General features: G+C 38.3%; 1 protein-coding gene across 7 annotated transcripts in view; it reads left to right on the top strand.

The window, feature by feature from the left end:
- MELK (maternal embryonic leucine zipper kinase) overlaps positions 1-25,636 on the top strand; it is a 68,441-nt gene extending 42,805 nt beyond the window's left edge. For 6 of the 7 annotated variants that reach the window (XM_054584980.1, XM_054584977.1, XM_054584975.1 and 3 more), the window contains 8 exons: positions 1,188-1,274; positions 8,754-8,885; positions 12,202-12,324; positions 16,331-16,562; positions 19,242-19,323; positions 20,326-20,494; positions 23,229-23,332; positions 25,459-25,636. In XM_054584980.1, the coding sequence (XP_054440955.1) occupies positions 1,188-1,274; positions 8,754-8,885; positions 12,202-12,324; positions 16,331-16,562; positions 19,242-19,323; positions 20,326-20,494; positions 23,229-23,332; positions 25,459-25,636 (1,107 nt within the window). The remainder of the gene's footprint in view (positions 1-1,187; positions 1,275-8,753; positions 8,886-12,201; positions 12,325-16,330; positions 16,563-19,241; positions 19,324-20,325; positions 20,495-23,228; positions 23,333-25,458) is intronic. The other variant, XM_054584978.1, reaches the window with a different exon arrangement.
- Positions 25,637-25,857: the final 221 nt, after the last annotated feature.

Below are 25,857 nucleotides of genomic sequence, written 5' to 3'. Positions count from 1 at the left end.
AGATTGTCTATAATAGGGATATTCAAATTTCTAAAAGGCTTTTATACCAAAGAAGAGGTAGAATTATGACTGATGGTAAAAATAGTTAGCCAGTTCTTAAGCGCCTGTTCTAGTCAGATATTGGACTAGGTACTCCGCATATGTTACATCTGTTCCAAGGCAGATGTCATCTCTTTTTTACAGATGACGAAACTGAGGCTCAGAGAGACATAGTAAGATGCTCAAGGTCACACAGTTATTCAATGATGCCGCTTTTAAAACCAAGGTCTGTCTAATTCCAAAGCCTGGTATCTGTCAGATTGTACTGACTCCGAGTGGATAGGGATCACAGGAAGACAGGCCATCGGGGAGGGGAGGGAGAAGCTAACTGTCTCAATTTTTCTGGAGAAGGAGGACTTTAAACCGCAAGCGAAACATCACTTATTGAGGCTGTTGTGAAGAGACTTCTTACATGGGAAAGATGACTTTAAAATTATGTTTCTAAAGATTCTCTTCTCATGTGATTTTATGAACTCCTGTGAGCCAGCTCCAGGCCGGGCCCTTCCTGCCTTCTCATTCTTGGTGATCCTTGTTCAGTCCTGAGAATACATTTCAGGCCCCATTTTTGGTGAGGCCTCATCATGCAGGTATCAGAATATATAGATGATTTCAAAATAAGGTTTGAATTGAGGCTGCCTCACTTCTTTTTAAAAATTGTGTTCTGCTCGTACCTTCAGCGTAATGATGGTTGTAACATCGGTGGCACCATCCTAAGGACTCTTTGGATTGTGCTAAACCCAGACTTAACCTGAGGGGCAATCTGTTGCAGGTCCGAGCCTCTCTAGCGGTCTATTGTCCAGTCATTGATTTTGGTCCAGGTGACTGCTCTTTGATGAACATGCCAGTGCAGGTCCTGTGGTCCGAAGGAGTTTTAGTCCCTGGGCTGCATAACAGAATTTTAAGAATTAATCAGATTACGGTGGGGCTGTGAAGGTCTGGGAAAGAGCTCATCTTCTTGGATTATTGTCATTTGCTTATATCTTTAAAAATGATGGAGAATGTTTATTTTTACCCAAGAATTTGGCAAACTCATGTTGCTTTTACATGTTGGTATTTGCTTTTACAAGGTAATTATGGTCATTTTAAAGTTTTAAGACAAATATTTTGTAATATTTTTGTTAATGAAGTTTATAAAAATTTTTTTGTAGCTTATTCACCTTGACGAAGATTGTGTAACGGAACTTTCTGTACATCACAGAAATAACAGGCAAACAATGGAGGATTTAATTTCATTGGTAAGAAATGACAGCATGAATTTGAGAGTAATATCTTTTATTTCATTGTTCTTGATTTTATCAGTACATTAAAAATAGGGTACTGAAATTGAACTCTTGAGTTTCCATCAATTGCCTCCCAACTCATACCTCTCTCAGTTTTCCTAGTAAATGACATCACCATACATTGCTCAACCAAGAAAAAAAAATTGGTAACATTGTCAGGCCTACGATTTTATCATGGGTGTTAACTATTGCATTTATTTTATATTCATGTATTATTTCTACTCAACTCTTTAAATGTCTACTGGATAGCCTTTTAAAAAATGACATTGATTAAAGAGAATTATAGTAGAGAAAATTAAGAAATAGAACAAACTAGTCCAAAGAATTGACAGAGTTCTGATTTTGACCAATTTCTCTAATACAGAATTATGATTCTGCTGTAGAAAGAAGGTAAACACGGGACAGTTTCCTTCTTTCCTAAAAGCAACCCTGTAGCATCATATCACCCCAAGATGATGAACCTAATACTATGAAATCCTTATCATGATTTCTGGTATTGGGTCATTTTTGTTCTTTCAGATGCTCTGATCTCTAGATTACGTATTTCCTAGAGATGGAGGCACTCACAGTTGTGTCTGAGTAGAATCTAAATGCTGGGCTGGGATTGCACCCAAATTTTCTTCTTCAGTTCTCTGGCTTTCATCGCCTATGATTTGTATTTTTTTTTCTGTTTTCTAACTTGCAACGTAAAAGCCGTAAGCACTTTTTTCCCCCCTAAACAAAACTTTGCTAAACCACAATTTTTAAAAGAGAGGTGGAGCTAGAAAGGCATTCTTTTGAATGACATAATAAGCAAAGGCTCTGTAGTATGTCTGGAAAACAGAATGATAATTTACTTTTGCACAAAATAAGAAGGAATGGCCAGAATTGGGAATTACTGCAAGATATATAGATCCTTAATTTTTTACAATGAAAATGGGAAGTTTTCATATACGCAACTTTTAAAAAATTACATGACTTTTTTGGGGGGAATGATCTTTAATAGAAGTCTGTATTTCAGATACATAAAATTTGTTTTAAAATTTTTATTATAGAAATTTTTGAACACCTACAAAATTGGAGAGAATAGTATAACCATGATCTTTCATATACTCATCATCTCATTTCAATAGTTACTAACATTTTGCTAATTTTATCTATATCCCATTACACTCCACCACCTGCACTTTCCAACTGGATATTTCAAAACAAATCCCCTACATTATATCATTTGAAACTTGGTATGAAATTCACAAATTTTAAAAATTTGAATCTTAAAAGTAACGTACTCAGAATTTCAAGAATCATTGGAAAAAATTCTTTAAAATAGTATCCTTTATTTGGTCTCTAAATACAGTTTTGAAACTTAAAAGTGAAATGGAACTAGGAACTGTTTTCTTTACTTCTGATACAGAAAACAAAATATATAATGAAGCATGATAGAGATTATTTTCTGGTATTACATCTCTCTAAGTTTCTCAGTTATTCTGAGAACTAGGCATGACCAAGATCAAGAATGCTGTGAGGAAAGTAATAGTTTCTCTTCTTTTGTATCCTTCCCTTATTCTTAAATGCCTGTCTATAGCTGTACTTATTTTCCAGTCGTAGGGATGAATAGAATACATCTCCTTAACCTTGGCTGAACATTGGAGTCAAACCTGGGAACTTGAAACTAATTCTGATGCCTTGGTCCTACCCTCAGATTATGATCCCTTTGGTCTGAAGTATGGCCTACGCATCACAACTTTTAAAAGCTTCCCGAGTGATTGCAATGTGCAGCCAGGAGTTAAGAAGTATTACTCTAGATTCTTGCTACTTAAAGTGTGCCCTAGGACCAGCAGCATCAGAGTCGCTTGGGGTTTATTAGAAATGCAGAATCTCAGGCTCCACCTCTGACCTACTAAATTAGAATCTGCATCTTAATAAAATCCCTGAGTGAGTCGTGTGTACATTAAAACTTGAGAAGCATTGGGCTATGTCTGTGGTTCTCAACTGGGAGTGACTTTGCCCCTCAGAACATTTTTGGTTGTCACAGCTGGGGTTTGTGTATGTACTAATGGCATCCCTGGTAGAGTCCAGGGATGGTGCTGAATATCCTATAATGCACAGAATAGTCTGTCACAGTATAGGATTATCCAGGTCTTAGGTCAATAGGGTTGAGGTTGAGAAATCCTGGCCTAGGTAGTCTCAGAGAATTCACATTGGTCCTAAGTACCTTTTAGTTTAAAGAGCCTCAGGAAAGCCAGGTTCGAGGTCAGCTGTGATCCTATTCTTCTGGCCTCTCGGGAACTCTGCTTTTACTTGTGGGGGAGTTAGGACAGAGCGAGATCAGTTTATTGTGTCCCATGCTGATATGAGGCTGCTGATCTTTGTCCAGGGAACGAGAAACATTATTCCCAAACATTCAACTGATAGAACCCCCACTTTTATATTGTACATGAGCACACTCTTAAACTGCTTTTTATACGCAGAAGTCAGAGTTTCATAGGTCTCATGATTTTGAGCTATCTCATTGCAGCCCTTTGAGACTTCCAGCAGTGGTCCTAGAGCTCCCACCTCGTCACTTTCCTTGCTTTCCCCTATTCTTTCAGCTCTGATTGGCTCTGGGTTGTGGGAGCTGCCAGTCATGTGATAGGGGAACTTCACTGAGGGTCACATGTGCCATGAGAACTTATTTGGAGCAAGGCGTCCCTTTACCCTATGCCTGCAATAAAAATGCCCATGTTTCTGGTGGTGGGAGCTTACAGATTGGGGGTCCTGGGAGCAAGGTCAGGGGAAGGATTTCTCCAACCCTCTGTACCCACAGCTGCCTCTCCTCAGCCCAGGTGACTGGGCAGTCCTTTAATATTTGGCCTGCCTGGACAATGAGGGGATTTAAAAATGTTTTTAGTTTTCTAGAAATGGTATCTTCTTTATAACAGGTAAACCTATTGCTTCACTTTCAGACATTTGACTTTCAAAAGAGGGAACTGTGTAAACGATAAGGGAGACATTGGCTGGGTTAGACTTGTGGACTGACATCACTTGAAAGCATAACTAATGTGTTGATTTATCTGTTATTCAACACAGAGCTCCCTGTACATCTTATTGTAAGTAGTAATATGCAGTGACTATGGCAAAAAAGTTATAAAAATGATGGGATTTTTTTTGTCTAGGCTAAAAGAGAGCTTAGAGGCTGGTTGTAAAACTCCTTGGCTTGCTTAGGAAACTCCATTTAAAACTCTTGGCGCTGTCCAGGTGTTGTCTGCAATGCCTGGGTCATACCATTGTTGATAAGCAAGTGGCAACCTGTTTCTTAGCCATTGTCTGTAATTAATTTATGGCATCTTTTTCAAAAAGGTGGTTGTCATAGATGAATCTATAGATGTGGGAGGTGAGAAAAAAGTCCTTAATGTAGTTTTGTCGCAGGTGTGCACAGGTAACCAGGTTCTTGGTGGTTGTGAACAAAGAATTGGACAAGTAAAGGGAAGCAAGCAAGATTTATTGAGCACAGTATGCTCTACAGAATATCGAAGCAAGCCAGTCCTCAGAACATAGAAATGCCTCCTGTTGCCTGAGGGGTCGTAATTTTATAAGGCTTTTTACTTCCCTATTCTTAATGTACTTTTTCCTGAATATGCATTAGAAGTTATATAGTTTTTCTGCTATGGTGCATGCGATTACCCATAGTTCTTCCGGACTGACCACTCTGGGGGTCAAACCACAGTGCTAATTTATTACAATCAGATTATGTTAATGCTAACATGGACTATAGATTGTTTAGGATCAAAGTGTGGAGGCCCGGCTGTGGTCTTAAGTATTACTATGCTATTACAGGACTATTTCCAGAGTTCAGGATGTTGATAAGTGTCAATGTCAGCTGCTTACTTTGATGCCAGCCTCCCAGGACTTCCTCATTTTGGTTTTATCTACTCTCTCCAGGTCTTCTGCCTCAAGTCCAGCTACTTGAGGGGAGTAAAGTAACTATTTCAGGAGCTCAGGCTGTCTGGCTGAGGGAGTCTGGCTTAGCTTCTTTTAGCCTATCTTGCATTTGCTGTGGATGCCTTTGGAACTTCCTCATTTCTCTCTGCTTTTTGGAAACTGGAGAGTGATTCCAACTACTTAGTTTTCACTCAGTTCCCAAGTACTTTCTCCCTGAAACCTTTCCTGCCTTCCCCCTGCCCTGTCTGGATTAAAGGAAATATTCTGTGATAACTTATCACAGTTTATATTTCTCCCACTAGATGGATAGATCCATTATATAAATTTCAAAGCATATACTGTGGTTGTGGCCATCTATAATATTAACTGATAAAATTTATTAATAAAAGCAGAACTGGTAGTGGACCTCTTTGGATAATGTACTTTGTGAGGAGACACATGGCATTTAAATATTATTCAGTATTATTAAAATGTAATAATTATTAAAATGTAACTTTTGCAGGGCAGAGAGAGTTCATAGTCTTATGAGTACATTATTTAGAAATTTTCATTTAAACACAGTGGATTAAACAAACATGTTTGCATCCAACACTTCCTAAAACCTCACTAAAATAAAGGGGTAAAGGACAAAAATTCACAATAGATAATAAAAGAGGAGACAAAAGTGATGTCACTAAGAGTTTGGAGGTTATAAAGTAGATAAGTGGCAGCTGGTGCAGCATTTTGGCGAGAGCTGAAAGCCCAAGTGCTGCAGTGGGTGAGGGCAAGACGCAAACTGATTGGAGTGCTAGGGCTCCGGAACGGCTCAGGGGTCAGCAGTGCTGGGAAGCTCTGAAGTCAGGGACGTGAGCAGGCTGGAAACCATGAAGATTGGCTGAAAGTCTGCATTAGAAGCAGTTAGACCCCTAGGTCCCTTTCTCTACCTTGTGCATCATGACAGCCACCTCCTCCCCACCCCGGCAGGAGCTGGGAGACATTGAAGAAGAGGCACTCAGGCACCAGGCACAGCTCAGGTGGGGTGATGAGCTGTGTTGAAAAGGATGCAGGGGCACACACAGTCCTCATATTGAACAGCGAACCGCTGCCTCTAACCCCCTTCACTGTTCAGCTGGGAGCATGCCGGAACTAGGATTTTATCCTGTTTGCACTGGGGTGGGGGAAATATTGGAAGGTTCATCTTTAGGGAAAAGCCAGAAGAAAAAACCTACTATAGCAGTGGTTGGGAGTACAGGTTTCCTGTCTGTTTACCTTAGAATAGAGATCTTCAACCTTTTTCATCTGATGGCAAACATAAACTAATTACTAAAATTCTGTGGCATCCCCCAAAATATGTATTTTTGCCAATCTGACAAAAAAATAGGTATAATTGTGTTTCATTACACCAGAGAACTATTGTTGTGTTGGCTGTTGTCATTTTTAAATTTGACAATCTAAGGGAAAAGAGGTCAGTGCCCCTGCCTAAATAGTCAGGAATTGCATGTTTTGAATATTTTTGCTGCACACTGGTTGAAAATCGCAGCCTTTGAGAAAAGCCCCCAAGATGATAAGCAGCCCCAGACTACACATAGACCCTTTAATTAGCTGTTATTATAATTCTTCACTTTTAAATAGAGACAGATAGATAAAGATCACAAGATATTTGAGGAAAGCCTCTACCATGAAAGTCAGAGGTCAAAGCAAATGGCATGGGGTTGGTAGGGAGAAGGAAGAAAAAGTAACGAAACTCAGAAAAAAACAGATAACAGGAAGTGGGGAAAAATGGCTAAGAAATGATAATTAATATTCTCAGAGATAAGAGAAGCTATTTCTTTCTTGAAATAGGAATAAGATGACTAAAAAGGAACGTTTCAAGAAATAGCTCTTGAAAATTTAAAATATGACCTCAGAAATTAAAAGCTCAGTAAAAATGTTTGAAAATGAGTTAATGTGAAATTTTTCAAAGTAGAATCTAAAGACAAAATGATGCACAAATAGAGTAGAAGAGGTGAGAATGGTCCTACATACAAATAAGATAAGTTGCAGGGAGATAAAACATAAGAAAGAGGGGAGAAACCATTGAAGAAATATTCCAGACTGAGTTTCTAAGAACAAAGGGGCTTAACCAGGGCTTAGCAAAACAGATGAAAATAGAGCTTCATGAGGGCCTGTTAATAGTGAAATTTCAGAGAACTGGGGAAAAGAAGATCCAAAAAGTTTCAGGAACAAAAAAACAAAAGATCACACACAAAGTCTTGGGAATCAGAAAGGCTTTCGATTTTTCGGTAGCTATACTAGAAGTGAAAAGACCATGCAACCATGCCTTCAAAGCTGAAAATTATTATCAGCCTAGAATTCTGTACTCAGCCAAAATAGAATCAAGTGTTTGAATAGAATGCGGTCATTTATCAGACATGCAAGCTCTCAAAAAATTTACCTCCTCTTCATCCACTCTCAGGAAGTTACTGGAGTATGTATTCTACTCCATACATAAGAAATAAGGAAGTAAACCAAGAAAGAGGAATATTTAGGATCTAGGGAACTGGGGATGCATTGTAACATAGAGGGGAAGGGAACCCATAGACTAACAGCTGAGTTGCAGGCTGAGAAGGAAGCCGGTCCTGAGTGCAGTGTGGAAGGCGGACGTCAGGTGGAATGTTTCCACAAGGGAGACAGAGACTGAGACAGATTATTTGATATGTGTGAACATGTTGAGAGGAGGTGAAGAGTGTTGGAGACTGTGGAGTTGAGTGAGTTAAGACAAATGACTGCCTTTAAAAGTTTTAACTTCAGGAAACACTGAGTAATAAGAGGAGGAAATGCGAGGATAGCACCGTGTGTCATTTAGCTGCAGGGCTGATACTCAGCCAGTGCGGCCATATGGTTGTTGAGATACTAATATTTATATACTGATGGGTAACCGACTACTTGCTGGAGTGCCCTCCCTGTTGCCCTGTTCCATCGCTTAGGCCCCAGCCACCTCCCCTCCAGTCCCACCTGCAAATCCATCATTAAAAGGCTAGCAATCAGCGTGATAGGCGTGTGGAGGGTCCTACTCACACCGTGGCCTCTGTGCTGATTGGTTGGTGTACTAATGAAATATTTGAAGACTACCTTTACTTAGTTGTGAATACTATGTATTTACATAATAATAATAATAATAATAAAAATATTGATTTCCTAAAGTTATAACGATGCAGGGAGGAAATGTGGGGCGGGGGGAAGGAAGGAAGTGTAGTAGAGCTAAATTCTACACAGTAGGGCAATCTATAGGTAATATCTGAAGCTGGAGAAAAAATTAAAGCTGTACAAACAACTGAGAACTACAGAAAAAATAGCTAAAATTATATATAAAAGTGGTTCTTTTGGGGAAGTAGAAATGGGTATGTGTTGGAGGTGTGGTATAGGGGTTGCTGTTTTTCATTACATGCCTTATAAAGCTGAAGTTTTTAAAAATTCTGAATATCTATTACACCAAGGAAAAAATTAATTTAAATAGAACATTATTTAAAAAAACAACTTTAATCTTCTAAACAACTTGATTTTCTTTTCCTCCAGTGGCAATATGATCATCTGACAGCGACCTATCTTCTGCTTCTAGCCAAGAAGGCTCGGGGAAAACCAGTTCGTTTAAGGCTTCCTTCTTTTTCCTGTGGACAAGCCAGTGGCACCCCATTCACAAACATTGAGGTAAATGTTAAGATACTTTTGTGAACACCCACTGCTTTTGCCACGTGTCTGCCGTGTTCGTGGTGGATACACCCTGGGAAAGTTAACTTTGCTGGTGTCAAGGGCCAGAGGCAGGATATTTAATATACTTTTGATGGGAAAATAGCAGATTCTAAACTTGAATTGTAAAATTTTGAATATTAACATGGCACTTTTAGAAAATTCTCCCTTCCCCTATATTTTAATAAAGTATTTCCTGATTGTTGTAGAAAAATTTTAAGCCACAGGTAAGCTAAAGGAAACTAGAGTTTACTTATGAACTGACTACCTATAGATAATATAGTTTATATTTGAGTGTGTCCTTGGGGTCTATTTTTAGTGTGTTTATTTATATAACTTATGCACATGTAAGTGCTTTTAAAGGACACAGTATTCCTAAATTGTAGATAAATTTAAAAATTGTCGGGAGTGAGACCTGTGAATACAAGACATATACTTTATAGGACATGAAATATTTCAATGACTATTTTAATACCCATTCATATTAAGGGTTTAGGTTTTTGTTTGTTTAGCAGTAGCAATAGTTCATGCAACTCATGCTTTGTATTAGTTGTAACCAAATTATTTTTTCTATTTTGTTGTCTCTGTCCCATTTTCCTTTGTCATGAACATTTAGAATGGCAGAGAAGCTTTGTGTATTGGGTTGGCCAAAAAGCCTTTAGTTTTTTTTGTAAAATTAAAGACGTTTTTCATTTTCACCAATAACTTTATTGATTTGGCTATTTTCAGTATGTTAGCTATCTCCTGCGTGATACAATGTTGATTGTTCTCAACGTCTTGATTTCATTGCTGTCAGCTTCAGCTGGCCCACCCGACTACACAGCATTGTCCAGTGAGAAAGCTCCAGCATGAAACTTCTCAAACCACTTTTGACACATATGATCAGTCACAGCATCTTCTCTACACACTGCACAAATCTTTTTGTGTGTGTTTCAGTTGCTTTTTCACCTTTCTTGAAATAATAAAGCATAATATGCTGAAAATGTTGCGTATTTCTTCCATTTTCAGTATTAAAGTGGCTACACAAAAATTCAGTTTTGACAAGTTTTTTAAAAAATGTATGCTGATATAACAACTGTCACAATACAATCTAACAAAATTGTTGTGAATGAAGTTCAAGACAACCAAGCGCTACTAGAGCCATCTTAGGGAAAAAACAAAACGAACTTTGTGGCCAGCCCAGTATTTGGAAGCACCATGTCATTCCTAAGTGCTCCCATTAGTCTCAGTTTTCTGTTCAAACCTTTGTATCTCCCATGGCTTATGATTCTGCCTTCCAAATACTTTGCCTAATGGGTGTGGAACTTTGTAATATGATCTCTCAGATTAATTCAGGTTGTAGTTTAAATGACTTAGCACTAAGAAGCTGTACTTCTATTTTCTCGGAGAGATGGTTGGCCCTCTTTATGGAATCTAGTATAGCCTAGATGGTTATGTGGGTAAGGTGACTTTTTTTCCCTTTAGGTCTCAAAAATGCTGTTGTAAAAAACGTTAAAATGCAGGCCCCTCTTTTATGGTCTTTTACTGAAGTCCCTTTAACACTTCATTTAGCGCTCTCTTTGTGTCACTTGTCAACAATGTGCTGCAGATGTAGTGGGCCTGACCTAACTTGTCTCCCTTCTTCCCTCCCCGGTTGGTCTTTGACCAAACTAAGAACTAAAAGCTGTCAGTACAAGTGGTCTATTGTGAAGAAATCTCTGAAGTGAGATAATCTTATCCTTGTGGTTTTCTGGTCTGTTCTGGGGAGTGTTGGCGGGCTGGTGAATGCCCGGCGCTCAGGCTGATCTTTATCTTTGCGCTCAGTGACCAGCCCATGGGCCATCCTGCCTGCGTCACCAAACCCTTCAAACTCTCAGACCCAAGGTAACGCCTTGGGATACAGAAGCACTTGAAAGTATGAGTTTTGCTTCTGATCAAAGTCCTCTGAAAAAGGGATTAGATACCTATGTACTTAGAATAAATGCTTCAGCTAAAGTTTTAAATTCATGATACCTTAGTTAAGAGGTCAGACATTTTCCTAAGCCATTGGATTTTCTTATGTCTGGGCGGGCCTGCTCTCAGTTCATGTGCTTTTGAGTGGTACAGAGCTGGAAAGGTATTTACTCTTAACTTCCATCTAATGGGCATTTACCCAATAATTTAATTACTTGAGCATTCATGTTATTCAGTCAGTTGAAACAGATATATTCTGTTGACAGTGACTGACCTGTTTAGCTAGAAGGGTAGGTGAGAGATTATAGGGAACCTTGACATCCCTTATGAGAGGGGTGAGACTTTATAGTCTGGGTAATGGGAGCCGTGGACTTTTGTGTAAGACATAACGTAATTTCAAATAATTAATCCAGGGGTATATCGAATTCTTTTTTCGGGGATGTGTGTTGCTGTTACTCTCCCTTCTGTAGTACCCATGACAGCCGTCAGTCACCACCGTTTCCCACTGAACCTAGACTTAGCTTTCGTGTTTTCCTCAGCCTAGCACTCCATGTAGCTAGGCCTCGCAGACGGTAATTGGCAGCCCTGGAGGACTCTGTCATTCCCAGTTGAGAGGGCGGGAAGACTGGTGGCAGAGACCATATTGTCTGTTTGGATAGTTCCGGTCTGAGAAGATTTGTCCTTGAATTAGGACAGTGACAGTGGGACTGGAAACGAAAGGACGGGGTGTAAGAAATTGAAGTAAAATTGCCTGGTCAGGTTAACCAGGTGTCGAGGGAAAGGGAAGGAGGGGAAAATTAAAAAATCCAATTATGCTCTATTGTCTTAGAATTTAGGGTGAATTTGGTATATAACCTTATTTTATAGAGAGGAAGAACAAGGGAAACTACATGACTCTGGTGGTATTATTAGCTCTGGGCCTCACATATCTTGCCCCCAGGACAACTTTCATAAGGCTAATTTGTTCTTAATAAAAATTGCCAACTACTCTGTGTGTTCTTACAGCTAAGAAACCTGTATTTCAAAGTTGTTTCTTTTCCATCTTCAACTTTGTCAGAGCTTTTTATTTGTAGATTTGCAAAGGGATTGTCTGGCATTAATGATTATCTGATAATGATATGCTAAGTAGTATGCCATAAACATAGAATGTTCCAAAACATATTGTTTGAGAATCAGAGATTCTCTCATGTAATAATCTGAATTGAAATTTTTTGACTTCTCGTTTTCTCTACTGAATGGTAAGCTCCTTTGTTATACTCTCTTTTTATCTGCTTCCAGGGCCTTGCCCTCTGCTGGAAATATACAATTTTAAAAATTGAATCTTGATGCTTCTCTTTTTGAATAGTCAAAGAACCTGAGTCTAGAAGATGTGGCCACAAGTGATGAAAATTATGTGGCTGGATTAATAGACTATGAATGGTGCGAGGACAATTTATCAACAGGTGTGACTACTCCCCAAACACCACAGGTTGGTTAATTTTATTACTGTTTAAAACAGGATATATTGTATCAATTATAAAAACATCTCCGTTCTAACATGCGATCTAGTATGTGCTTGCAAACTTAATGAATTCCTAAACCATTGAAAACATTAATGAGAGATTCTTGGACTATTAATGAAAGGGATGCCAATTATTTCCAAGTTGAAGGAAGCCAAGATTGTATTTTGAAACACTTTACTGCTTCTCGTCTCTCTTTTTTTTAAAAAAATGAGGTATAATTTACATGTAGTTAAGTAGCTAAATACACTATTTTAGTGTCAATTCTGTTTTGACAAATGCCTACAGTCCTGTAACCACCACCAAAATCAAGGACAGTTCTGTGGCCCCCAAAACTCCTCATGCCCCTTCGTCGTCCGCTCCCTCTCTCTGCCAGCTCAGAGCAGCAACTATCTGTTTTCCTCTTCTTTTAAAAACCTTTTTATCCACTTGGAGTTTGTTGATCTTCTTGGGTGCATAGTTAGTATTTTCTCCGCTTTGAGGAGGCCGCGCGGAGTGCACTCCTTCCCCCGGCAGTGAAACGCAGGAGCAGGGGCGCCTGTCTCTGCGCAGGGGCGCTGCCCGGAGACCCCACCGCCAGAGTTTTTCCTGGGCGCTGGCTCCAGGCACTCCTTGTCTGTGTGATCAGTCACAAACATAGAATTCGAGGCTTCCAGAAGGAAAGCAGGAGTTCGCCATTCATCACGCTTTTTGTACAGTCTGTACCCATGGGTACAGCAGGGTTCAGCGCCACAGCCATACAAACAGACTCAGTGGTGGGGACTTTTTAAAAACTGAGTTCCTAAACTCCAGCCAGAACCTGCCACATTAACTCTTGTGTACAGCAAGGCCCCTGTTACGAGTATGTGGGAGTTCTATAGGGTGTCTACTTAGAAGTGGAATGAGAATCTTCAGCCTTACCAGATAATGCCGGTTTTTTCCCCCAAAGTGGTTTATTAATGAAACTTCGACCATACATAGAAGTATTGCTCCACAAATTTATCAATATTTGGTATTTTTAGCTTTTAGTATTTTCTAATGGTGGGGGTGTAAAGTGATATCTCACTGTGGTTTTAGTTTGTACTTTTCTGCTTATTGATGCATCTTCTTATTTATTAATTGACCAATGATGTTTTCTGGTCTATGAAATTGTTATTCACATGCTTTGCCCATTTTTCTATTAGATTGTTTCTTTTTTGCTTATTGTATCAAAGTTCCTAATTTAATCTTAATTCTCATTCTTTCTTGGTTATGTGTTGTAGATATATTATCCAAGTTTGTCACTTGTCCTCTTTGATGACAGATGTCATTAATTTTAATGAGTTTGAAGTTGTCATAATTTTCTGTTATGTTTTGTAATTTTTGTGTCTTTTTTGCTTCTAAAAGTTTTAAAGCTTTTTTTTTCACATTTAAGTCTTTAATCTGTTCGGCATTCCTCTGCTTGGTGTGAGGTAAGGAATCAATATTTCCCTCATATAATCAGTTGTACCAGTACCATTCAAAAGTCCACTTTTCCCCACTGATCTACAAACATACTTCTATGATGTATCAAGTTGTTATATGAGTATGCCTGTTTCTGGTCTGTATTTTATTTTATTGGTTTATTTGCACCAATAGCACACATCTTAATTACTTTAATTTTATATTAGTTCTTCTATCTGCTTGGCTAATTTTCACTCATTCTTCCTTAGGCCAATTTCTTCTTATTCTCGCCTCTTTGCATTCCCGTGTACATTTTAGAATCATCTTGACAAATTTCACATACTCAAAAGTCAAAATTACATTGAATTTAAGATTCAAATTGGGAAAAATTACAACGTAGACCCTTAAATCCCTATCCATAAAATAGTACACCCCTCCATTTATTTGGTTTTAGTTAATTGCTTTTAATAAAGCTTTCTAAACTTCTCCAAAAAGATCTTACATATTTTATTAGATTTATTTCTAGGTACTTTTATTTTTTATTACTATTGGGAATGGTACGTTCTTAAAAATCACATTTTCCTAACCCTCCAGTATTGATTTATAGATATGAAATTAATTTTTGTGTCTTGATCTGATATTCAACAACTTTTCTAAACTTTTTTTAATTCTTATAACTTGTATATTTTTTTGAGTGCTCTACATAGAGAATTATATCATCTATGGATGACAGTTTTGTTTCTTCCAGTTCCTATGCCTTTAGTAGTTTTTTCTTTTATTATTACGTTGGCCAAAAAGTCTATTATAGTTTTTTCCCATAAAATAAAAGACACAGTTTTCATTTTCACCAATAACTTTATTGATTTGGTTATTTTGAATATGTCAGCTGTCTCCCACATGGTATAACATTGATTGTTCTCAATTAATGTCTTGATTTGATTGCTATCAAACTTCAGCTGGTCTACCTGACCATGGAGCATTGTCAGCGAGAAGTTTCCAGCATGCAATTTCATAAACTTTTTGACACATCAATCAGTCACAGCACCTTCCCTATACACTGCACAAATCTTTTTTTCTTTTTTTTGCATTTTTTACCTTTCTTGAAATAATAAAAGCATAATATGCTGAAAATTTTGCGTATTTTCTTCCATCTTCTACATTAAAATGGCTACACAAAAATTCCTCAATTTTGATAAGTTTTTTTTAAATACACGCCGCTATGACAGCCGCCGCAATACAGTCTATAAAATTGTTTTGAATGAAGTTAAAGACAACTAAGCGCTACTATAGCCATTTCATTGAAAAGAAATTAAACGAACTTTTGTCCAACTCAATACTACATTCAGTAGTCCGAGCAAGATAACAGACATTCTGTGTTCTTCCCAATTATTAAAAAAAGGCTCCGTGGGAATACTTTGAGGTTGAGAGCTTGGGTTGTGTTAGACTGAAGCTTTTCAATAGGAATTGTGTTTGCTTCTACCATGGAATACAGCCACTTCAGGACTACTTTAAATTAAATTCTAGGCTTGTGATTTTGGGGACCATGCACATAGTATGAATTTGGGCCCAAGGCTATATGAAGACTGTCCTATGGTTACTTACAAACTGTTAAAGGAGACTTATTTTTCCTTCTCCAGAGCTAAGGCCAAGATAGACACATTTTCTTGCCGACTCCTCTGCAGGGCAGATTTACATTTAATTCACTTTTTCAATTTTAGTTATAGCCTCTCCTGGCTTTTCTTGGGAGCTTTGGATCTAACTTACCACCTGGCATAGGTCTAAGGCTTCTGTGGTGTTAAAAACTATGCTGTCGGGCAGGGGCGCTCAACCCTAAGGCTGTGGACCAGTATCGGACAGGCTTGTGGCCTTGTAGGAACCGGGTTGTGAGGGAGACTCACCTGAACTCTGACTCCTGTCCCCCACCGACCTTGGAAAAGCCCAGTCCCTGGAGCCAGAAGGTTGGGGGCCGCTGCTGCAGGGTATCCAGGCTAGTAGGTAGATGCCCTTAGGGCCGTGGGCAGGCTCATCCTTGGTTACATTTCTGGATTCATGCTCCTGTTTTTAATTTGACCTCTGAGGACTTTCCTTACTATTTTGCAAGCTTGCCCATAAATTCAAAAGGATTAAGAAATTTTTTTCTATTCCACATTTTTGTAAGAGTATTTTAACAGGGTCTTTCTGTCCTAATTATTGATTAAACTTCTATTTTTTGTTACATATTACATAGTAAGAGACAAACCATGGAAATCGAGGCACAGGAAGCAATTTTTAGGGATTTATGTGGGGCCATTCTCAATATTGCCTAGGTAGGGACCTGGGTATGTTTGTGTAAAAACTTGGCCTGAAACATGTTGAAAATTACCTGTTAATAGAACAGACTAAAGTGATCTACATGTACTAAAGAAAACGTAATGTACATTTTCAAGTTTCTTGGTATTGCCAATAATATCCTTTTGATAGTATTCATTTTAGTAAAAATTGAACAAGGTAATTTTTAAGTGATTAAAGTATGTTGTAGAGAAATTGACTTTTCTTCTTCAGTGTGCTTTATCCAGTGACTTTTTTTTTTTCTAGTTTGCCAAGCATTGGACAGAATCAAATTGTCTGGACTCTCAATCATTAACTCCAGGTTTATGCAGAGCATCTGCCAATAAATTAAAGAACAAAGAGAATATATATACTCCTAAGTCCTCTGTAAAGAATGAAGAGTGCTTTGTACTTCCAGAGCCAAAGACTCCAGTTAATAAGAACCAGCATAAAAGAGAAATACTCACTACACCAAATCATTACACTACACCCTCAAAAGGTATTTGCTGAAACACTTTCAAAGTCCTTTCTTCTTACCATGCTAAATAAATGTATGGCAGGTCAGAAATGACTAGCATTGCTCTTAGGAATTTCTAGGAGAAGTCAGCCTGCTTTTTTAATTATGTTATTTGCATTAGCTGAAATGAATGCATATTGGTCAACTTCTAATTTTTCTCAAATGATAATAAAATGTTCATATATATATATATATATATATATATATATATATATATATATATAAAGTTAAATCATAGCATCATAGAATATCAAAGCTGAAAGGCAAGTTGGAGCTCATTTAATCGACCTGCCTGTTCCACAGCTGAGGAGCCTGAGATTCAGAGGGGCGAAGTGATTTGCCCAAGGGCAGCCAGGTTTAGGTTTTGCTTGCCCCTTTGCTCCTGCTTACAAAGACTAAACTGAAGTCTCTGCTGAACCCTTCTTACTCATCTGGATCTCCACTCCTGGTGTCCGATCTGCTCTGCCTTGTTGTACTGCCTCCCCAACTCCAGCAGACTGGGTAAATCCGTGATGCCTTCCACATGTCTGTGTCCAGACATTGCAACCCTCATTTCCCTTAGTTTCTTCTCTTCAGCTTAATCATCACCAATTATTTAAGCTGTTTCCTTTATGACACCTCAGTGTTTTGATTGATGGCCTCATCTAAACTATTCTGTTTTGCTAGTGTGCCTTTTAAAACAGTGCCTAGAGCAGAACCCGGTCTTCTTGTACTGAGTCTCACCAGGATTAGATAGGAAGTGTCAGGAGAGGGGAGACTCTGTCTGCTGTCTTTATGGCAACATGACACAGTACATAGGAGGGGCTGTGTTCGCTGTCTGCTACATAGCAGGTACCCAGTGCCTGGTGTACAATGCGGGCTGTATCTGTTGAATGAAGGAATGAATAAATTGGAGCCTGAAGGGATTCCATTGACTGTAATCTAGTCTATGTCACCTTCTAAAACGATACCTAAACTTTATTAGCCTTTTTCCAGCAATTGTGACCTAGTCTTGTTATGTTGAGATGAACCCAAACTCTTAAAACATTGCCATGTGAACTGCTGCCGAGCCACATCCTGCCATTGTGCTTCCAGTTTGCTAAGGGGGCGGATAGCCAGTTGCAGAGGTCTACTTCTTACATGTAAAGATATGAAAAACGGTTGGAATATTCTCTGGAAGTCCTGTTAATTGCATTCTCTAGTTCATCAACTTAAGCAACACTTTCCCCCAAATTGCAAGGCTAGTGTGATGTGATCATGATGATGATGATGATTGTGTGTGTGTGCGTGTATCTGCCTGTGGTTATGAATTTTCAGTGAGATAACATTTGCACAAAGTAGGACTTCAGTAGTATTTGCTCTTGCGTCTTTTCCCAGTGTGTGTGGTGGGGTCTCTTTCTCTTCTGTCATTTCTCTTAATAGAGGCACAGCATTCTTTGTGAGGGGGGTTGGGCAGGGAGGTAAGATAGACCTTCAGCTCATTCAGGGCTTTTTTAAAAAAAAGAGCCTTTGATGCTTAAGGTCCCTTCTATTTAATTGATATTTTCTGCTTTTTATGCATTTCTGAAGGTTTTATAATATGGATGGTTAAGAATTTATAATCTTAAAGGGCCATCAGTTTACATATCATGTCCCTGTGAGAAGGATTTATGTTGGTCAAAATCTATTATTAGCTGTTTTTCTTTAAACATACGAGATGCCTGTGAGAGCAAGTGTCTGAAGCCCCGATTGATAGTTTCCATTAGTGGTTTGCATTTGACTTTTGCTCTGAGTCAGTTGTGACATAAACATTAATTTCATTTTTCTGAATCCTGTATAATCCAGTGACAATTTGTGGAAGGATAACTATGTATGGTAGTAGATACTGTCAGTATACAAAGATGAAAACCTTTTTGATAAATGTTGTTTGATCTTACTTTTTTGTTCTGGTAGAACCAGTGAGAATAGTGCTGAATAGTTATAAACAAAACAAAATCTCTAATCTCTTTTTAAAAACTTGATGTCACATATTATAAAGTGAATATTATCTCTAAAAGGATACAACTTTTAGATTATAAGCAAAAAAGTTAACTGATCACTGAAACCAGATTTATTAATGCAAATTTGTCACAGACTATCTGGGATACAAATACCCCCTAGAATAAAACACAGAATTCTGGAATAGGGGCCAAAATAACCAAATAGCCAAAAATAATTGAAGCTCATTCCTTTTAGGTATCTTCTGTCAAGCTTTCACAGGGGACTGTTCTCTTTGCCTAACAGGTTGAATAGAGCTGTGAATTGAATTAACACCTCTCAGTACTGTATCAACTAAAGACATAAATTGGGTCCTTGTATAAATAGATATTGACTTTTATTTGTACAAAGGAGAATCATTAATCACAACATTTGTATTTATGTGATCTATTTAGATCTGTCATATGATATTTATAATAAAATCATATCATGGCTTCAGTTTTGCTGTGAAGAAAAAGAGAGCCACACATGCAAAGCAAAATCATTTTGCTTTTTATTATAAATCACACAGAAACATTTATTTAAAGAATTACAGCCTTAGCATCACTGGTGAAGTGCTTACAATATTTCAGTCAGTGAATGAGGTGATATATGCATTATTGATAGAAATTTTGAAACCATAGTATGTCAACTACATATGGTTTGTGTTTTTTCTTTTTCTACTAGTCAGAAACCAGCGCCCAAAGGAAACCCCAACTAAAACGCCAGTAAATTCTGCAGGAACAGGTGTCATTAGCCCTGAGAGGCGGTAAGTATTCTGTTTTTAGACTCTTGGATCTTTAGTATATGTAACCAGATTTCCTTTTTTCATAGATGATAACCCCCATGAAGGCAAACCATCATGTAGATTCTGTCTGAGGCTAGGAATGCGTGTATGGGGATGGTCGTTGGCCATCACCAGAGCTGTTGCCACTGCCTCCCTCAGGGGGGTAAAATTGTGGATGTTACCAGCAGAAGGACGGGCACCTGAACCTAAAATACAGGAGGCTGGGAAGTCAGTAGTCTTGGCCTCAGCCACATAGTTGTTTTTCCTCTGAGGCCCGTTTTGCACTATATTTTGCCAGTAGAGCACAGACACCCATTAACAGGTAGCAGTTGCTCATAATAGTAAAGATGTTAAGGGATGTTTCAAAGAAAACCCATTCTTATATGAATGACTGCAGTGTAGACGGCCTTTCATGGTCTTTTCTAGTTATTTTTTTAAGCAGGATCCATTTGGAGGACAATTGAGGGAAGTAGAATGCGACCTAGGTATTAGATGATACTATGACATTATTTTTTTAATGTCATAATGATATTCTGGTTATGTAGGAAAATGTCCTTATTTATTGGTAATGTTTGCTGAAGTGTTTCAGAGCGAAGTATCATATCTTCATGTGGGTTAATTTCAGGTGGCTCAGAAAAGGTGTTCATATATTTCATGTATTTATTATATATAAAGAGAGAGAGAGCAAATGTGGCAACATATTAACAATTGTTCGTGGTACTATTTGTTTGACTTTTCTGTATACTCAACATTAAAAAAGAAAAGAGAAAATCAGTTTGGCCCAGGGGCATTTGGTGGAGGGGAGGAGCGGTGGCTGCATTCCCGTGGAAGGCGACTTCTGAGCTCCCTGAGGAAGGAGATGGGCCGGCGCTGGGCCCCCGAATGAGGAACACCTGCCAACAGGACCAAGGCACGGCCGGCCGCGAGGGCCCCGGCGGGCAGGACTCCTAGCTCTACTCGTGGGTTTTTCTCTTTTTTTTTAAGGTGTCGCTCAGTGGAACTGGATATCAACCAAGCACATGTAGAGGACACTCCCAAAAGAAAAGGAACCAAAGTGTTCGGCAGCCTGGAAAGGGGATTGGATAAGGTTATCACTGCGCTCAGCAGGAGCAAAAGGAAGGGCTCTACCAAAGGTGGGCCAAGAAGACTAAAGGTAAGTGGACTAGAAATGTTTAATGTGGGTTTTAGACGGTGACTGCTAACTGGACTGCTTTTTATTTTTTAAAGAAAAGTACTGAATGAATGGATTGATTAGTATTTTTTATTCATTCATTCATTCATTCATTCATTTAGCATTTAGTTAATATTTTCGAGCACCTAAAATACAGGTGTTACTTTGCAATGGGCTTTGAGAATGCAGAGGTGAATTAGATACGGCTGCTCTTTTCAAGGAACAATCAGCTATAATTCAAACGTTCAAGCTTGGGCGGAGGGATTAATCACAGAGGCAACGCGGAGGTGCGGAAGCATGGGGCAAATAGGAAGAGCTGCCATAAGGGCCCCTTTAGATCCGGACTTGAGCTCAGTTGTCCTATCTCTGGCACATAGAAGAGTCCCTGACACATGGATACCCTTGTAGGTTCTCACGAAATATTTGAGTGCATGGGAAGTTAATTTGACCATTGAGCGTGATGTATGTGAAGGAAATAGTGAGCCACAGGCCGGGAAGGAGGACTGGCTAAGAGGTCTGGACCTCCCTTGATAGACTTGCTTTAAAAGGTTGAATGTGTCAGTGCTGTGCACGCGATCTTTGGTGGGAAAAGAAGAGAAAAAGAAGTTATTACTAGGTATAAAATACTTCTTCCTCTTTTGGATTTTCTCTGAGCTGTTGTTCAGACATCTAGTGAATGACATTTCGGTTTGGAGAGGCACATAAGAGGTAAGGGGTGACTGACATAGCCGTGGCCTGAGGGACCCACAGGGCGGCCGTGGAGACAGACAGGGGTTTTGTTGCTCTGACACAGCTCAGCGCTGGAATGAAACGTGCTCCAGAAGCAGGGGTCCGCCGGAGGGAGGAGAAGGTGGTAGTGGGATTTGGGGACTGGGTCTGTGTTGGTGTTTAGTTTTTACACTGCGAGTCTCATTTTGAGGAGGTCTGGGTAGGTTTGGGGGAAGGAGAGTGCCGAGCGGTTGGCAGAGGGGCGCTTCGGGGGGAGTGTTCTGCGATCTCATGTGGATTCTGTCTTAAGAAGAGAGGACTTACTCATTAGTATTTGTTGCCTTGTTGAACTTATATAATACACTGAGAAGTTTTATGTTACATATGGCTACTTGTTAGGCATATTTTATCTTTTTATTCTGAGATTTCTCTAGTTGGAAACAGTTGTAAATCTAGTTGGAAACAGTTTTCTTAATCCCCTGACATGGGGATTAAGAAAACCATAGTTCCATTTCCCTGAAAAATGTTAAATAAGGAATATTAAGGAAATTTGTCTGATTATGTATGTTATGAGAAGGTAAGCAGTTGTCAGATACCAATGGGTAAAGTAGGATGAATTATTTTCCAAAAGGAATCACTTCATTGTGATTTGAAAGTGCTCAGTTTATTGTTACCCTGACAGAGCCAGTGTAGTGCGGTGAGAGAGCCCTGGAGTGCCACCCAGAAGACGGAGGGTCCCCTTGTAGCTGTGCCACTTGTTCCTTTTATGACGTAAAGCCGGGGTTCCCGAACTCCAGTCATGTGGCCTTCATCCCAGCATCTCAGCATATCATCTGCCCTGTTACTTATCTGGTTTTTCTGTATTGACTGTCTCTTAAAAAATAGGTTTATAGATGTATAATAGACATATGATAAACTACATATATTAATAATGTATAATTAAAATACTTTTAGCCTTATATATGCACCTATGAAGCCATAACCACCTCAAGGTGACTAACTTTTAAAAGACATATTTATTTAAAAGGAAACTGTATTTCATTTTTGCAAATACATATTTTTAATCAGATTGGGAAAATACATAAATATTAAAATAAAAATATTTATCTGTGTATCAAGAGTTATGTTGTATATCTCTCTCCAGTGACAGTTTATATCACGTTTCGGGAAACCACCCTAAGAAATATGTGTCTCTTCTTTGGCCACAGGTTCTTAATATGACAAGTAAGGTAGTTGGGTCTTTTCCAAGCTCCCTGTTTTGTTATTTATAAAAACTCAAATCTGAAAGACATAGAAAGTATGATTTTTGCTTGAGTGAAGGTACTACTAGGAATGTAGGGATTTCTGTCTTTAGGAACTATTAAAACAGAGTAAGCCATAGAGAATAGTTGTTGAATCAGTGGATGGATGGCTAGATACCAATTAGGAATGAAATTATCTGAGAACTATGCTCTCAGTGAATGAGAAAAAAAAATAACTTGACATTACTTTCTAAAAAGGAATACTTGTTATGTATCTCACATAGAGTTGTCATAGATTCAGCTCCTGGAACTATATTTTCTAAATAATCAAGAAAGAGTTAAAGAAACATATCCAAGTATGTACAAATGAAATTTTCTAGGACATTTGTTTCATCTTCCCACAGTTTACATTTAAGGAGTATTAATGTCTCTAGCATAATGTGGAAAAGGAGAAACAGGTAAAGTTCAAACAAATAGACATTATTTAATATTTATTTCTTTAAAAAGATTGGTAGGAGAGGAAGATGAACGTGTTGAAAGGATAATATGGATACAGTTACTAATAAACATGATTTCTCCAGGCTTTCCCGGTGCCTTCTTAATCCATTTTACCAAGAGTGGTTTGTAAATTCTTTCACTATTTTTCTTGAAATATTTTTGTTTGAAATGGTACTATATTGAGGAATTTTGGATCTCTAAGTCAGGTAGGGTGGTATTTGCGTTGATGTAAAGATTTACTTCTCACTCCTTCTTTTTCTTTTTTTAAGCTTCACTACAATGTCACTACAACCAAACTAGTGAATCCGGATCAACTCTTGAATGAAATAATGTCTGTTCTTCCAAAGAAGCATGTTGATTTTGTGCAAAAGGGGTAAGGGGCACACCAGTAGACTATTGGATTTATTACTTTATATCTTTTGAGCTTTAATAAAACACAGGATTCTTTTCTCCCCTTTTAAAAAAATATTTTTTTCCCACATCATTCCAAAGATTTTTCTGGTAGTGCCATTGTTCATAATTTATTCTCTTCTGTTTTACATGAGTTATAGACCTTTTTTAAGTGCTTATACTGTTACCACTTTAAAGATTGGACTCTCAAAATAGGAAAATCTGAACTTCTTCCAGTTTTCTCTTACATCCTATTTTTCTCTGATGTTCTACTTTGTAACTATATTTATAAGTTGTAACCTAAATTTATGTGACACCTCAAACAAATCAAGGTTTTTACATAGAGTCTCTCTTTATGACTCACTATTCTACGGGATTGTGTTTTCAGCACTTTAGGAAGTCACTTCTCCTAAACTCTCTCCCACTGTTGAGTGAACTGCCCTCAGACCCTCTGAGGCTGTGCTCTCACAGTCTGAACAGCCTGACCTCTCCTGGTCACCGAAGGTGTTCATATTTCCAAGCTTTTCCACTCAGTTATGTCTCTTTAAAATTTTATTATTAATACAGCTAAGAAGAGCCGCTAATAGATTTAACAAAACCATGTAATTATAAATAGAATAGTCAAACTAGAGGTAAGGTTTTAAGAAACAATCTTTTGCAAAAAATAATTTTACTTTTCACTCTCTGTACATGTTGGCAAGCATCCCTTACGTGAACTTAGCCTTTCTTTTTTAGGTGTCACTAGAACGCATCTAACTCATCCTGACCTGCTTGAGATTTAGCCATGGATTCAGAACCTCTAGCCAAGTCTGTATTGTGTGATTTCTATCAGATCGCTGACTGGCTGTTAACCAATAATTTGTTCTTCTGATTTCTTGATCAACTAGAAGGCCTTTGCCTTGATCCTTTTCTTTTTGTCTTCTCTATTTTTAACTTCTTTATTTTTCAGTGGTATTATTATATATCTAATTTTCATTAGATATTGCCAATCTCAATTACAGTCCATTATTGCCTTTTTCTAATCGAGAAGAATTACCTTTTATCTTTTATATAACTAAATTGCTCTATGCTTCATCTTCCCGTCAGGAACCATAACTACAGGGTACTCCTTTATGCATTTTTGATATTGATTGCTTATTTTTAAGAGACAAAGTGCCAAAACACATAAAGTTAGAAAGAAAAATAATGTGAAGCCTGATAATACATAACAGATACAAGTAATATCTTCATACTTCTGAGAAACAGTGCCTAATTGTGTGCCCCTAAATATTAAGGGAACTGAAATTTAAAATTGATCCTGTTGGATATTATTTGTATTTATCAAAGATCAGTAAGACAAGTAAGACTAAAATATAATATAACCTAATTTAAAAACTGATTTACATGAATTCAATTTATGCAGATTTCAGGAACATACACCTATTGCTTACGATGTGTTGAAGGCTTCATTTAGTCTGGGTCTTTTCATTATCAGAGTGGTTAACATGGCAGTTCTAATTAAATATGTTTCAACCACGGGAATGTACCATCTCCTTGGGCTTTCTTTTATAACTCTGCTGTGAAGTGTTGCAATGATCATAACTTATTGCTATTGGAGAAACCTCATAAACACGTGTCCTCCTGAGAGGTTGGTGGCTTCAGCTTTATTTGTGTGAGAGACAGAAGTTTCTGATGAGATGCATGCAAAAAAAATATTCTTAATCTTCGCCGAGCTTTCCTTTGCTGTCAACATTGTGGAAATGGCCTAATGGTCACGGATTACACTGTTGAAAGAGTTGCATGCAGGGATGCCAGAGGCTTTCTTGAGTGTGAATGGCATGTATAGCTATGAAAGAAGGGCTTTTCTTTGGAGCAAGGGAGGATTCTGGTAAAGCCTTTCCATCGTTATTCTTTCTTAAGATCCTAGTTCAGCTTCTGGGAAAACACAGGTCCTAGTCCATCACTAACGCACAGCGAGGTCATTTGGAAACTGTAAGCAGTAATATATTGCTCAATAGGAAATAATGGTTTATTTTCTCCACTAGCCTCCTAGAGGCTTAGAAATCTCTTGTATTATACAGAATATTCATGGTTCTCCCACTAACTGGCTTCTTACCTTGTTTTTCACAGCTATACACTGAAGTGTCAAACACAGTCAGATTTTGGCAAAGTGACAATGCAGTTTGAACTAGAAGTATGCCAGCTTCAAAAACCTGATGTGGTGGGTATCAGGAGGCAGCGGCTTAAGGGTGATGCCTGGGTTTACAAGAGATTAGTGGAAGACATCCTGTCCAGCTGCAAGGTGTGATTGATGGGTGGTTTCCACGCTGCTGGATGGGTGCGGGTGTGGGACAGAGCCTGGTGGGATCGGTTTCATTTTCAGGGTCTGTTGGAACAACAGACTTGTTTCTGAAGAGCTATCTTAATGACCAATATGTTTTTGTTTTTAAACAAAAGATATTATTTTGTGGATGAATCTAAGGCCAGCCCATCTGTCATTATCTGTTCTGTCTTTTTTAATCATGTGGC

This window comes from Pteronotus mesoamericanus, unplaced genomic scaffold (assembly GCF_021234165.1).
Source record: "Pteronotus mesoamericanus isolate MK-2021 breed Mesoamerican mustached bat unplaced genomic scaffold, CSHL_Meso_final contig_78, whole genome shotgun sequence".
Classification (NCBI taxonomy): domain Eukaryota; kingdom Metazoa; phylum Chordata; class Mammalia; order Chiroptera; family Mormoopidae; genus Pteronotus; species Pteronotus mesoamericanus.
Note: the sequence above shows the minus strand (reverse complement) of the source record. Positions and strands in the feature narration are given on the sequence as shown.